The following is a 13491-nucleotide window of genomic DNA, read 5'->3' as shown; positions in this document are numbered from 1 at the left end:
AAATCGTAGGAATCAACTGGGCAGAGCTTCTTAGGTAGTGTTGGAAGGGCAGGCAGGAAGGTCCAGAACTCGGCCTGAGGATGATGCTCAGGGACAAGCTGGGATCAGGGAATAGTAGTCCTGGAGAGAGAAAGCACCTTTTCCAAGAGGCCTGGCCACCTCCTAGCTAAGGCCAAAAGAGGAGTCAACCACCAGGTGTCCCAACGATAGATGAGCAGAGCCACAGTGGGAATCCTGGCTGGGTGACACTTAGACAAGGGGTCATAACTGCTTCAGGCAGTCCATGGATTTCTTGGGCCTGGTAGTGGTAGTGTCTCCATGATGCAATAACAACCACCACCACTACCCTTTATTAAGTATCTGCTGTGTGCCAAGCACTAAAATAAGTACTTTTGGGGGAATCTTTACCAAAACCTATGCAGTAAATACTACTTTTATTATAATTTCACAGGTAAGGAAGCTTAGCTATCTCTGAACTTGGAGATATTACTATACCGCTGGTTGGTAGTGGAGCCAGAGTTGGAACTCTGGAAGATAGTCTTCACTCATCTGGATTTTCTGTTTTGATTTTTGATCTGGCTGAATACTTTGCAGTATTTTCACTATTGCAGAATAAATGGAACTGTGACTTAAGTTGCACAGTTTACAAACCTGAGCTTCATTCACCACTTTGATCATGGTTTTGATCATCAACCACCATTTGCCCCCTAGGGAGTCAGGGGGTATGCTTTTCACCCCAATTCTTATCCCCCAAGCCTCCCGCCATCCAGCGCAGGCTGTGAATGTCAGGGAAGGCCTGCTCAGACGAGGTGGAGCTCAGGTCACCAGGCTGGAGTCTGAGGTCGCCTGATCAGAGGAAAGCAAGACCCCAGTCCTGAGAGGGGCCTGAAGGACACCGCAAGCCACCAGGGCCAGGGCAGGAAGCTGGGGGGTGAGCAGCAGTCCAAGGATAGAGATGGGTCTCAGGAGTGGAGAAGAAGGCCAGTAACCATGAGAGGAACAAACGAGCCACGAGACAGATTGGCGGAAAGACTGAGGCAGATGGGGGCTCCACCTCATCCATTCCCTCCCTTGCTGTCTGGATTCGGACAAATAAGTTAATATCTCTGCCAAATGGAAGTAAGGATTCTCAGCCGTGGTAGAATTACAAGTGCTAAGTGAGAGAACCAGTACAAAGTACCAGGCATATAGTAGTCACAAATAAATAAAGCCAATGCCTGGCATAACACCACCTCCAAAGTGTTAGGCTAAATTGTCTTTTGCGTTGAATCAGGGGTGGATAGGGAACCAGGAATGTGGATAAATGCGACCTGTGGGGGTTCGAGAGTCCCCATCCATGGGAGAAAGAAGGACACGTGGTCCAGGAACCAAGTCGAGCCTATGAGAATTCACAAAAATTCAGTAATTTGTCCCCTGTCTTCAAGACGAGCCACTCCCCAGTGTTAGTTAAACTCCAGGTATTTTTAATGTTATCATATACAGCAGTTAACCATCTTTGCTGTTTCCCTTCACTTCCCTTCTCTTGTCCCACACCTCAGGCCCCCCTGCCCTGCTCTCTCCCTGGTGTCCATCTCACATAGTAAAAGACGGACGTATACAGGCCACCGAAGAGTTCTCTGCCTTAGACATTGACTCTGCTGCTTGCTCACCCAACAGCACAGCTGCAGCTCCTGCTGTCATCAAGTTAATAATGCACTCTTGAGTGCCTACTGTATTTCCATTCTGTACTAGTGTTTGGGGTTGGGTGCCCACGTAGCTTACTGCTCACATACCACCATCTAGCATCCCATAGTGGCAGCTACCGGCCAGGGCTCTTTGGGGAAGTGGAGGAATTTGGAGAGGAAGAGGCTCCCAGCATTTTATTCCATTTTTAGTGCACACATTTGAATCGGGAGTCTTGTTTGTGGCACCCATTTTCCTCCCTCCCAGATACATTCCTTTTACCAGCAATCCCACATCATCTCCTTCTTTGTGAGAACCCCCAGAAGTCACCAACTGGCCCAAAGAATAGTGAGTACAGTGCTCTGAGCTCATTAAGAACAATATCCCTTTAACTTTTCCTAGACCATGGTGAGCATGAAGGGATTGATGGGTTATTGTACTGTTCCTCTCTCCCAGGGCAGAGTAGCCCCCAGGCTGCCAGGCCAGGTGGTTCTGCAGCAGTGGGCACGGGACACAGGGGGACTGGGCTGGGGGTGGGGGTGGGGGGGGACTCTGGACAGGGCCTCCTGTGCCACAGCAGGGGACGCAGAGGACCCCACTGCAGACTAGCGGGGTCCCAGGCCCTGTCGGGAGAACCTTCTGTAACCTCATGATTTTTTTCTGTGGACTGATACAGGTTCAAAGTTTCCTCCTGCACTTTTGGCAAGGAATGCCGCCCCACATGCTTCCCGTGCTGGGCTCCTCCACGGTGGTGAACATCGTCGGTGTGTGTGACTCCATCCTCTACAAAGCTATCTCGGGGGTGCTGATGCCCACCGTGCTGCAGGCATTACCTGACAGGTGGGCATGCTTCTTCCTGTCTCCCCTCATGACTGGTCCACAGACTCACCGTTCCTGCCTCTCTTTCACTGAACATGATCCCTCACTGTCCGGGGGTCTCCCTTTAAAGACCATTAACACTGGGGTCTTAAGATTTCAGTTTTATTTATAATTTTTAATGCAAATAAAAATTTTAATATTTTGAACCATTTGTATGGTTCAAAATTCAAAAAGTGTAGTAGAGTATATAGTGAAAAGTCTCCCTCCATAGACTCCTGTTCCCCAGGACACCCCGGGCCCCTCTATATAGCATCAAATATAGTCACTTTCTTGGGGAATGGGGTCCGTCCAGATCTGCTGTGCACATACAACCAATGCATCCAGCATGCTCTTTTTCACTGAAACAGAAATACACTATATTACAATGTTCTGTATAATACAGAGCAATATAATAATAGTCTTGGAGTAAAATACATAACAGTAAAAACAGTCTTGGAGCTTATATTGGGGCTTCCAGGCCCCTCCAGATCACTCCCTACTGTGCCCCATGCTGCCTCCTGCCCTGGGGCTGGACCAAATGCAGCGCCTCTGGAAGGGCTCCTTTCCTGTGGCTTCCAGCTGGGCTCAGCCAGTGGGGAGAGTAGAGGGAGGGAGACAGATTCTGTCTCCATCCCCATGAGGTCACCTCGGGCTGGCCGTGTCCATCCATAGGCCTCTGGGGCCTTCCAGCCTACCACCAGATTCAAATTCTTCCGGAGTGCCTTGTGCTTAGGTTGGAAGTTTTTCCTTTAGACATGGGGTGGGTGAGAGCTTGCTGCTGTCTCCAATGGCAACTGTCTCCCTTCTGGGCTCCTACATGCCTGTCAACACCTGCTTGACTTGTCCCTTGTAAATAAACTCTCCGATTTTGAACGGCATCTATTTCTTGTTGGGACTGTTCGAGAACATTTCCAATCAGTCTGTAAAGAGGTTTTATTCTTTTTTATGCCTGCGTACTGTTCCACTGTACTGAATTCAGTGAGTTGTCTTCGTGTTTCCAGTCTTGTTTCACTACAGATTAACACCGTGATGTGTGCGTTGGTGGTATAGTGGTGAGTATAGCTGCCTTCCAGATTAACACCGTGATGAATGATGTTTGAAGGACATTCTTTTTCTGGGTGGAGTGCGTTAGCTTCCCGGGGCTGCGGCAGCAAAGTAGCATAAACTGGGTGGCTTAAAACAGCGGTAAGGAATTCTCTCACAGTTTTGGAGGCCAGGAGTCTGAAATCAAGGCAGGAGTGGTTCCTTCCAGGGACTGTGAGCGAAGATCTACTCCATGCCTCTCTCCTAGCCTCTAGTGGTGGCTGGAAGTCTTGGGTGTTCCTTGGCTTATAGATGCATCCCTCCATTCTCAGCCTCCGTCTTCACATTGACTCCCACTCTTGTCTGTCTCTGTGCCTCTTATAAGGATACTTGTCATCATATTTAAGGCCCACCCAGTTAATCCAGGATCTCATCTCAAGATCCCTAATAATCACATCTGCAAAAAAATGTCATCTTCACAGGTTCCGGGTGCACATTTGGTGGGGAGGGCACCACTTATCCCAATACGTGAACTGTGTGTGAGGAATAAATTCCCACAGGGCTGAATTTCTAGCTCAAAGGGTATGTGACTTAAAACTTTTCTCAGTGAAGTTGTAATGTGTGTTTCTCTTGTTATGAGTGAAATTGAGTATCTCTTTATATTTTAAGAGCAATTTCTATTTTCTTTCCTATGAACTCTCAGTTTTTTAATTTTTATTTTTATCTTCAAGTTAGTTAGCATACAGTGTAGTCTTAGCTTCAGGAGTAGAACCCAGTGATTCATTTCTTACATATGACACCCCGTGCTCATCCCCAAAAGTGCCCTCCTTAATGCCTGTCACCCATTTAACCCACCCCCCCTCCAGCAACCCTCAGTTTGTTGTCTTTATTTAAGAGTCTCTTAAGGTTTGCCTCCCTCTCTGTTTTTTATCTTTTTTTTCCTTCCTTTCCCTTATTTTCATCTGTTGAGTTTTTTAAATTCCACATATGAATGTAATCATGTGATATCTTTCTCTGGCTTATTTCACTTAGCATAATATCCTCTAGTTCCATCTACATTGTTGCAAATGGCAAGATTCCATTCTTTTTCGTTGCCAAGTAGTATTCCACATCTTTTTTATCCTTTCTTCAGTCTATGGACACTTGGGGTCTTTCCATAATTTGGCTATTGTTGATAACACTGCTATAAACATTGGGGTGCATATGCCCCTTCGAATCTGCATTTTTGTATCCTTTGGATAAATTCCTAGTAGTATAGTTGCTGGGTTGTAGAGTAGTTCTATTTTTAATTTTTTGAGGAACCTCCATACTGTTTTCCAGAGTGCCTGCACCAATTTGAACTCAGTTCTTATCCTTTGATTATTTTTCTATTTGGTGGTTGATGTTTTTTCTCATTGATTTTTAGGAGCTGTTTATTTATTAGATGTAGTAACCATTTCTCTGTATTAAGAATTGCAATTTTTTTCTCATTTTGTTGTCATTCTTTGGTCTTTGCCTCACAGAAATGTAGTTATATGTATCAACCCTTGTTTTTATGGCTTCTGGATTTTGTGTCATAGTTTTTAAAGTCCTCCCCACTCCAATGATTAACTAATTTTCCCATGGTTTATCCCACTAACTTTATGGTTTAATTTTGTACTTTTGAATTTTTGTTCAATTTGGAATTCATCCTGGTCTAGGATGTAAAATGTGGCTTTATTTTCTCCTCAGCAGCTATCCTGTTCTCCCAACACCATATGTTAATTATTCCATCTTTTCTTCATAGATTTGAGATGTCTCTTTTTTTATATAATAAATTCTGTATGTATTAAGGGCTATTTCTGGACTTCCTATCCTATGCCATTGATATTTCTATACATTCATGTCCCAGCGTCACTCTGTTTTAAGTTTTGTGCTTTTATTTTATTTTTTTAATTTTTTTTTTAATTTTTTTTAACATTTATTTATTTTTGAGACAGAGCATGAGCAGGGGAGGGTCAGAGAGAGAGGGAGACACAGAATCCGAAACAGGCTCCGGGCTCTGAGCTATCAGCCCAGAGCCCGATGCGGGGCTCGAACTCACGGACCATGAGATCATGACCTGAGCCGAAGTGGGACACCCAACCGACTGAGCCACCCAGGCACCACTAGTTTTGTGCTTTTTAAACATATTTAATATTTAGTAGGACTAGCTCCTCATACTTACTTTCCTTTTTAAAACCATTTTCCTATTATCACTTATTTTCCCGTATGAACTACTTTGCCATCAGTTTGTCTATTTCAATATATAGACATACATAGCACTTACACATGTATTCTTATTGAGATTACATTACATTTAGAAAACAATTTAGGAAAAAGTGTGTATTAATGATATTGAGAATTCCTAATGGGAAACATAGTTTGCCTTGACATTTATCCTGATCTTTAATGTTGTGACTGCAGGAGTATTGCAGATGTTTTTTCATATAAATTTTACACATTTTAAAAATTTATTCTTAGATGTTTATCTTTTTGATGCTAGTGTGAACATGTTCTTTTCCTCCATAGCTCTTGATGGGTGGTGGGTTGTGTATATGAAAGCTAGTGGTATCTGTGTGTTCTATTTTGAGCTGGCCATGTCAAGCTTATCTTGTTGTATTTATTTTTTGAGGTTCTCTTAGACTTTCCATGTTTAGAATCCTATCATCTACAAATACAGATAATTTTACCGCTGCTTTTCTAATTTTTATACCTCTCATTTATTTCTCTTGTCTAGTTACATTGACTTATACCTCAAGAACATGTTGAAGTTCTCAACTTTAATGAAAATGCATGTAGTTTCTTCATTAAACATCATGTGGGCTTTTGGATTAAGACTGACGTATTTTATCCTATTAAGGAATGTCTATCTTTTTAAAATTCATTAAATATTTTATCAAGAAGCGTTGTTGAATATTATCCAGTGGTTTTCATCATCTATGGAAATTACTATTTTACTCATCTCCTAATATTGAACCATTCTTGCATTCCTAGAATAAACTCCACTTACTCACTGTATATATTCTTTAATATGCTACAGGATTTTATTTGCTAATGTTTTACGTAGAGTCTCTGCATCAAAATCATAAAGTGAGATTGGTCTGCAATTTTCTTTTTGTGTTTGATCTTCATTAGTTGTTGGTATCAATGTTTTTCTTGCTTTGTGAAAGAAATGTGGAAGCTTCTCTCCACCCCCTTTTTTCTCTAAGCTCTGACACACTTTAAATAGCATTGAAATGATTTGCTCTTGGAGACACACATAATTAATTCCCCTTTGAAGGCATCTGGGTGTAGTGTTTTGTGGGAGTAAATCTTTGAATTTTTCTTTTCTTTTCTTTTTTTTCTATAGTAATTGGTTAGTTTCAATTTTCTATCTTCTCTGAGGTAAGTTTTGTTAAATTATGTCTTCCTAGAAAATGTCCACTTCTAGATCTTTAAATTTATTTGTGGGGTTGGGCAAAGTGAGTCTATAGACTCATTGAGTTTCCTCTGTGTCTGTGATTATTTCTGCGTTACTATGTTTTAGGTTGTAGAGGTGTGCTTTCTGCTGCTATTTTGTGATTAAGTTACCTGTTTTGTCTTATTTTTTTCAAGGAACATACCCTTGGATATATTTATTGGTGCTATTACTCTTTATTTTTTCCCAATACATCGATTTCTTTTATTTAACTCATTTCTTTTACTTTCCTAAGCTTACTCTGTTCTTCGTGTATTCAACAAATATTTTATTGAATGCCCACTACATAGTTGTTTTATCAGTGACCAAAAACAACTGACAAAAAAAATAGATGGCTGATTTACTTACTTTCTTTCATTCTTGTTTAATAACATAGATATTTCAGGGTTAGGTCTTTCTTTGAGCACTGTTTTACCTGCATCCCACAGTTTTCGAGACGTAATATTTTAACGTCATTATTTTCTAGGTATTTTGCAACTTTGGATTGGAGTTCCTCTATGTCCTAAGAACTTTAAAAGAGGACTTTAAAACTTCCAATTGTTAGGAGCTATTACCTTCTACTTATGCTATTCATTTTAGCCTTTATTGAGTAGGGATTGTTTTCTGAACTGTTTCTTCTTTTGAGGTTTTATTTGTTGTCTAATATATGGTCAGTTTTGTGCCACTTGGAAAGAAGAAACACTGTCTGCATTCAAAGTACAGACTTTGACATATATGTATTTGGGTCAACATTGTTGTTACTAAGTTCTCCTTTGTCTTAGTGTTGTCCACTTAGACTGTTATGGATCAAGATAGGTAAATAAGTTTTAAGACTTACTGCTAATGTGTGCTAACCTATTTCACCTTGGATCTCCTATAATTTTTGTTTTTGAATATTGATGCTATGTTATATGATGCCTTGATATTTCTAGCTGCTTTATCTTCAATGTGAACAACAGCTTCATTATGAATTGTGACATCTTCATTGTAAATTGTACTCTTGGCATTATAAAGTCTAATTGAAATTTTTTTTGGCCAACAATTTAGCTTGTCTGATACTAAGATCATTACCTCTATTTTCTCTTTGTTTTCATCTGTCCCAAATGCATTTGCCCATCTTTTTATATTTAACCTTTATAACTTGCTTATATGCAGAACCATTTAGAATTTGGTTTATAGTTCAACCAGATTCTTTTCTCTTATTAAAAAGGTCTAGCCCAATTACATTTACTGATACAATAGATACTTTTGTTCTTAGTTCTATCATTTCATTTTATATTGTTACGTATATGTTTATAGCTGTTTATTTCATTTTATTTTTGAAATTCAGGTTTATTTGGAGTATACTTTATATATAGTAACATTCACCATTTTTAGTGTATACAGCTGATCTTTGAACAACACAGGGACTAGAGGTGCCAAACCCCTGTGCAGTCAAAAATTTGCATATAACTTTTGACTCCTCCAAAGCCCAAGTACTAATAGTCTACTGTTGACCAGAAGCCTTACCAGTAATACAAACAGGCGATTAAACATATTTTTGTCTGCTCTGTGTATTACATACTGTATTCTTACAATCGAGTAAGAGAGAAGAAAATGCTGTTAAGAAAATTACAAGGAATGGGCACCTGGGTGGCTCAGTTGGCTAAGTGTCCAACTCTTGGTTTCGGCTCAGGTCATGATCTCGCAGCTTTGTGGGTTTTAGCCCTGCATTGGGCCTGTGCTGGCAGCATGGAGCCTGCTTGGGATTCTCCCTCTCTCTCTCTCTCTCTCTCTCTCTCTCTCTCTCTCTCTCTGTGTCTCTGTCTCTCTGCCCCTCCACCCCCCCCACTTGTGCTATCTCTATGTCTCCCAAATAAATAAACTTTTAAAAAAAGGAAAATCATAAGGAAGAGAAAATAAATTTACTGTATTTATTGAAAATCAATTCATATGTAAGTGTGTTCTCTTAGTTCACAAGTTCAAGGGTCAACTGTACGATTGAAACATAGAACAATTTCATCACTTTAAAAACTTTTCTCATGCCCCCTCTTATTCCCACTGCCATCGCCTGATAACCACTTACCACTCGGTGTTTGCACGGCATGCCTTTTCCCACCCTGTTACTCTGTGTCTTCATAGAGTAGATCTCACGTAGCCAACGTATAGTGTGAGCTCCTGCTTCTTCACCCGGTCTGACAATTCCCAGTTTTAGTTGCTATGTCTAGGCCTTCATATTTAATGTGAATTGCATTTAATGTTATTAATGATATGGTTGATTAAAATTTTCCACCTCGCTAGTTGTTTTCTAGTAGTTACTTCCGTTTTTATCCTTTTTTCCCCTGTTTTTGTGCCTAGTTTTAGGTTAATTTTTTAAAAATCATTCTGTTTTATCTCCATAATCAGACTGTTTCTTAGATCTCTTTTAAAAATTGTTTTAGTGGATGCCTCTGGGTTTGTAGATCTTCGTTATTCACAGCCTACCTTCGGGTGGTATCATACTGCGCCTCATGGACTGCAGGGACCTCACAGCAGTCTACCTCCAGTTCATGCTCTCATTTTTTATGCCGTTGCTTTCACACATTTTGGTCTTGTAGATGCTCTACACTCACAGGTGTTACTGTTTTTGCTTTAGATAATTCACCTTTGGAGTGGTTAAAGATTCAGAAGACGGTCTTTTAAATTTACTGTCATCCTAGTGATTTCTGAGCCTCATTTCTTTGTATAAAATCCTGGTTTCTGTGTTTGATGAGATTATAATATCCCCCTGCCTGAAGAGTTGTCTAAAACATTTCTAGTATTGCAGGTCTGGTGCTAATGAATCATCTCAGCTTTTGTTGGTCTGAAAAAGTCATTATTTCTCTTTCATTCTTGAAAGATGCTTTCAGTGGGTATGGGGTCCTGGATTCAAAGTTTTCTGTTTGGTTTTATGTTCAGCACTTTAAAGATTTCAACCGTTCATTTTCCGGCTTGCATGTTTACCTTTGTACATCTTTTCTGCTTTGTATACAATGTGCCTCTTTTCCTCTGGCTGCCTTTGGGATTTTCTCTACCTTTGGTTTTAGCTGTTTGAATATGATGTGTCTAGTTAACCCTGCTTGAGATTTTCTGAACTTCTTGGATCTGTTTGCTTTGATGTGTTTCATTATTGTTGGAAAACTCCCTGCCATTATCTTCTGCTCTGTGTTTTCTCCCTTTTCTCCTTCTGTGATTAAGCGTACATGCATGTCAGACCATTTGACGCCGTCCCACAACTGTCTTGGATGCTCTGTTTAACTTTTTTCACTCGTTTTGTGTTTTGGTTAGATTCATTTTTATTGGCCTATCTTCAGGCTTACTGATTTTTTTCTAGCATATGTCGACTTTGCTAATGAGATCGCTGAAGGCATTCTTCACCTCTGTTGCCATATTTTGTTTTCATTTTCTAACATTTCATTTGATGGCTTTTTATTATTTCTGTGTTGCTGCTGAAATTCCTCATCTGTTCATACTTATTGCTTATCCTTTCCATGGGAACCTTTAACATATTAATCATATTTATTTAAAAAAATTTTAGTGTTTATTTTTGAGAGAGAGAGAGAGAGAGAGAGAGAGAGAGCAGGGGAGGGGCAGAGAGAGGGGGCACAGTGGATCTGAAGTGGGCTCTGTGCTGACAGCAGAGAGCCTGACGTGGGGCTCAAACTCATGAACCGTGAGATCATGACCTGAGCTGAAGTCAGACGCTCAGCTGTCTGAGCCACCCAGGTGCCCCAATGATAGTTATTTTAAATTGCCTGTTTGAAGGTTGAACAAGTTAAATTCAGCAGGCTTTTTAGGATCTCAACCCTATATCTATTTTCAGTCCTTATCTTCAAACTGAGTCTTTAGTGTGTGTAATATAACCTTATTTTACATATAATCTGAGCCAATGAAAAGCTCAGAATGGCTACTAAAATGCATCACAGACCAAAACAAGAGTCTGATCTTAGGTCAGTCCTTATTCATTTGGTAACAAAGGCGATTCCACTTACAGAAAACATACTACCACATTTCAAAGGTTTAAAGTTTCATTAGAAAAATTATACACAGAATAAAAAATATATTTTTCAAGAATAATGGTATTATTTCATTCATCAAATTCATTTAAAACGTGAGTTACAGTACAGAAAGAGAAATGACAGCATAGTTGTATACAACCAACTGATCTGCAAAACCAGTCTCTTAAAAACAACACACCATATGGTTTTAATAAAAGGCAACTACAGTTCCATTTAAAAAAAATAAAATAAAAAATAAATAAATAAATTGCCTGTTCGATAGTCAGGTTCTCTTCATGCCTTTATCTCTTGAGAGTGGATTCTTTTTCTTTTTAAAATTTGTATTATTTTTATCCTTTATTTGTATTATTTTATTTAAAAATATGTATTACTCCAATTTATTGATTATGGTTGACATACAATGTTATATTAGTTTCAGGCATCCGACACAGTGACTGGGCAGTTCTGTACATTATGCAGCGCTCACCCCAGTAAGTGTAGTTACCACCTGTCACTGTACAATGTTCTTAAGATATTATTGACTATATTCCCAATGCTGTACTTTTCACCCCTGTGACTTACTTGCTTTGTAACTGGAAGTTTGTACATGTTAATGCCCTTCACCTATTTTGCCTATCCTTCCCATACCCCTCCCCTCTGGCGACCACCAGTGTGTTCTCTGTATTTATGACTCTGTTTCTGGTTTTTTATTTGTCTGTTTTCTTTTTCAGATTCCACGTATAAGTGAAATCATATGGTATTTGTCTTTTACTGTCTGTCTTATTTCACTTAACATAATATTCTCTAGGGTCATGCATTTTGTTGCAAATGGCAAAATCTCACTCTTTTTTATGGCTAAGTAATACTCTGTTGTGTATAAATACCACATCTTCTTTATTTGTTTATTTATTGATGGACACTTGGGTTGCGTCCATACCTTGGCTATTGTAAATATGCTGCAGTGAACACAGAGTTAGTGTTTTCATTTTGGGTAAACACCCAGCAGTGGAATTTTTTACTGAATTGTGTGGTATTTCTATTTGTAATTTTCTGTGGAATCTCCATACTGTTTTCCACAGTGGTTGCATTAATTTATACTCCCACCAACAGTGCAGAGGGTTCCCTTTGCTACATATCTTCACCAGCACTTTTTAGTTTTTGCTTTTTTGATACTAGCCATTGTGACTGGCATGAGGTAATATTTCATTGTGGTTTTGATTCGCGTTTCCTTGATGATTAGTGATGTTGAACATCTTTTCCTGTATCTGTTGCCACCTGTGTATTTCCTTTGAAAAATGTCTATTCAGGTCTGCTTATTTTTAATCGGATTGTCTGATTTTTGGTGTTGAGTTGTATATGTTCTTCACATATTTTGGATATTGACCCCTTATTGGGTATGCCATTTGTAAATGTCTTCCTCCATTAAGTAAGTTGCCTTTTGTTTTGTCAGTGGTTTCCTTTGCTGTGCAAAAGTTTATTTTTGCTTTTGTTTCCCTTGTCTGAGGAGACATATCCATAAATGTATTGCTAAGGTGAATGTCCAAGAGCTTACTACCTAGGTTTTCTTTTAGTAGTAATTCAGGTCTCATATTTAGGTCTTTAATCCATTTTGAGTTTATTTTTGTGTATGTGGTAAGAAAGTAGTCCAGTGTCATTCTTTTGCATGTAGCTGTCTTGTTTTCCCAACACCATTTGTTGAAAAAACTGTCTTTTGCCCATTGTATATTCTTGCCGCCTCTGTCATAGATAAATTGACCATATGAGCGTGGGCTTATTTCTGACTCTCCCTCCTGTTGCATTGATCTATATGTCTATTTCGTGCCGGTACCTTACCGTTTTGATTACTTTAGCTTTGTGTAGTATACTTTAACATCCGGGATTGTGGTACCTCCAGCTTTGTTCTTCTTTCTCAAGATTGCTTTGGCTGTTTGGGATCTTCTGTGTTTCCACACAAATTTTAGGATTATTTGTTCAAGTTCTCTGAAAAATACTATTGGCATTTTGATAGAGATTGCATTCAATCTATAGATTGCTTTGGGTAGTATGGACATTTTAACAATATTAATTCTTCCAGCCCATGAGCATGTGTTTCTTTATATTTGTTTATATTGTGTTCTGCTTCTTCCATTATTGTTTTATAGTTTTCAAAGTACAGGTCTTTCACTTCCTTGGTCAAGTTTATTCCTAGGTATTTTATTCTGTTTTGTGCAATTGTAAATGGAATTGTTTTGTTAGTTTGTTTTTCTGCTACTTCATTACGAGTGTATAGAAATGCAACAGATTTCTGTATATTGATTTTGTGTCCTATAACTTACTGAATTCATTTATTCTAATAGTTTTATGGTGGAATCTTTAGGGTTTTCTATACATAGTATCATGTCATCTGCAAATAGGGACAGTTTAACTTCTACTTCACAATTTGGATGCCTTTTATTTCTTTCTCTCATCTGATTGCTATGGCTAGGATTTCCTGTACTTTGTTGAATAAAAGTGAGAGTGAACATCCTTGTCTTATTC

General features: G+C 39.2%; 1 protein-coding gene across 4 annotated transcripts in view; it reads left to right on the top strand.

Moving 5' to 3' along the window:
- RFX4 (regulatory factor X4) overlaps positions 1-13491 on the top strand; it is a 165540-nt gene that overhangs the window by 92168 nt on the left and 59881 nt on the right. For all 4 annotated transcript variants that reach the window (XM_058741529.1, XM_058741528.1, XM_058741530.1 and 1 more), the window contains one exon: positions 2339-2502. In XM_058741529.1, coding sequence (XP_058597512.1) covers positions 2339-2502 — 164 coding nt within the window. The remainder of the gene's footprint in view (positions 1-2338; positions 2503-13491) is intronic.

This window comes from Neofelis nebulosa, chromosome 8 (genome assembly GCF_028018385.1).
Source record: "Neofelis nebulosa isolate mNeoNeb1 chromosome 8, mNeoNeb1.pri, whole genome shotgun sequence".
In the NCBI taxonomy this organism is placed as follows: domain Eukaryota; kingdom Metazoa; phylum Chordata; class Mammalia; order Carnivora; family Felidae; genus Neofelis; species Neofelis nebulosa.
This window is presented reverse-complemented; position numbering and strand designations above follow the sequence as displayed.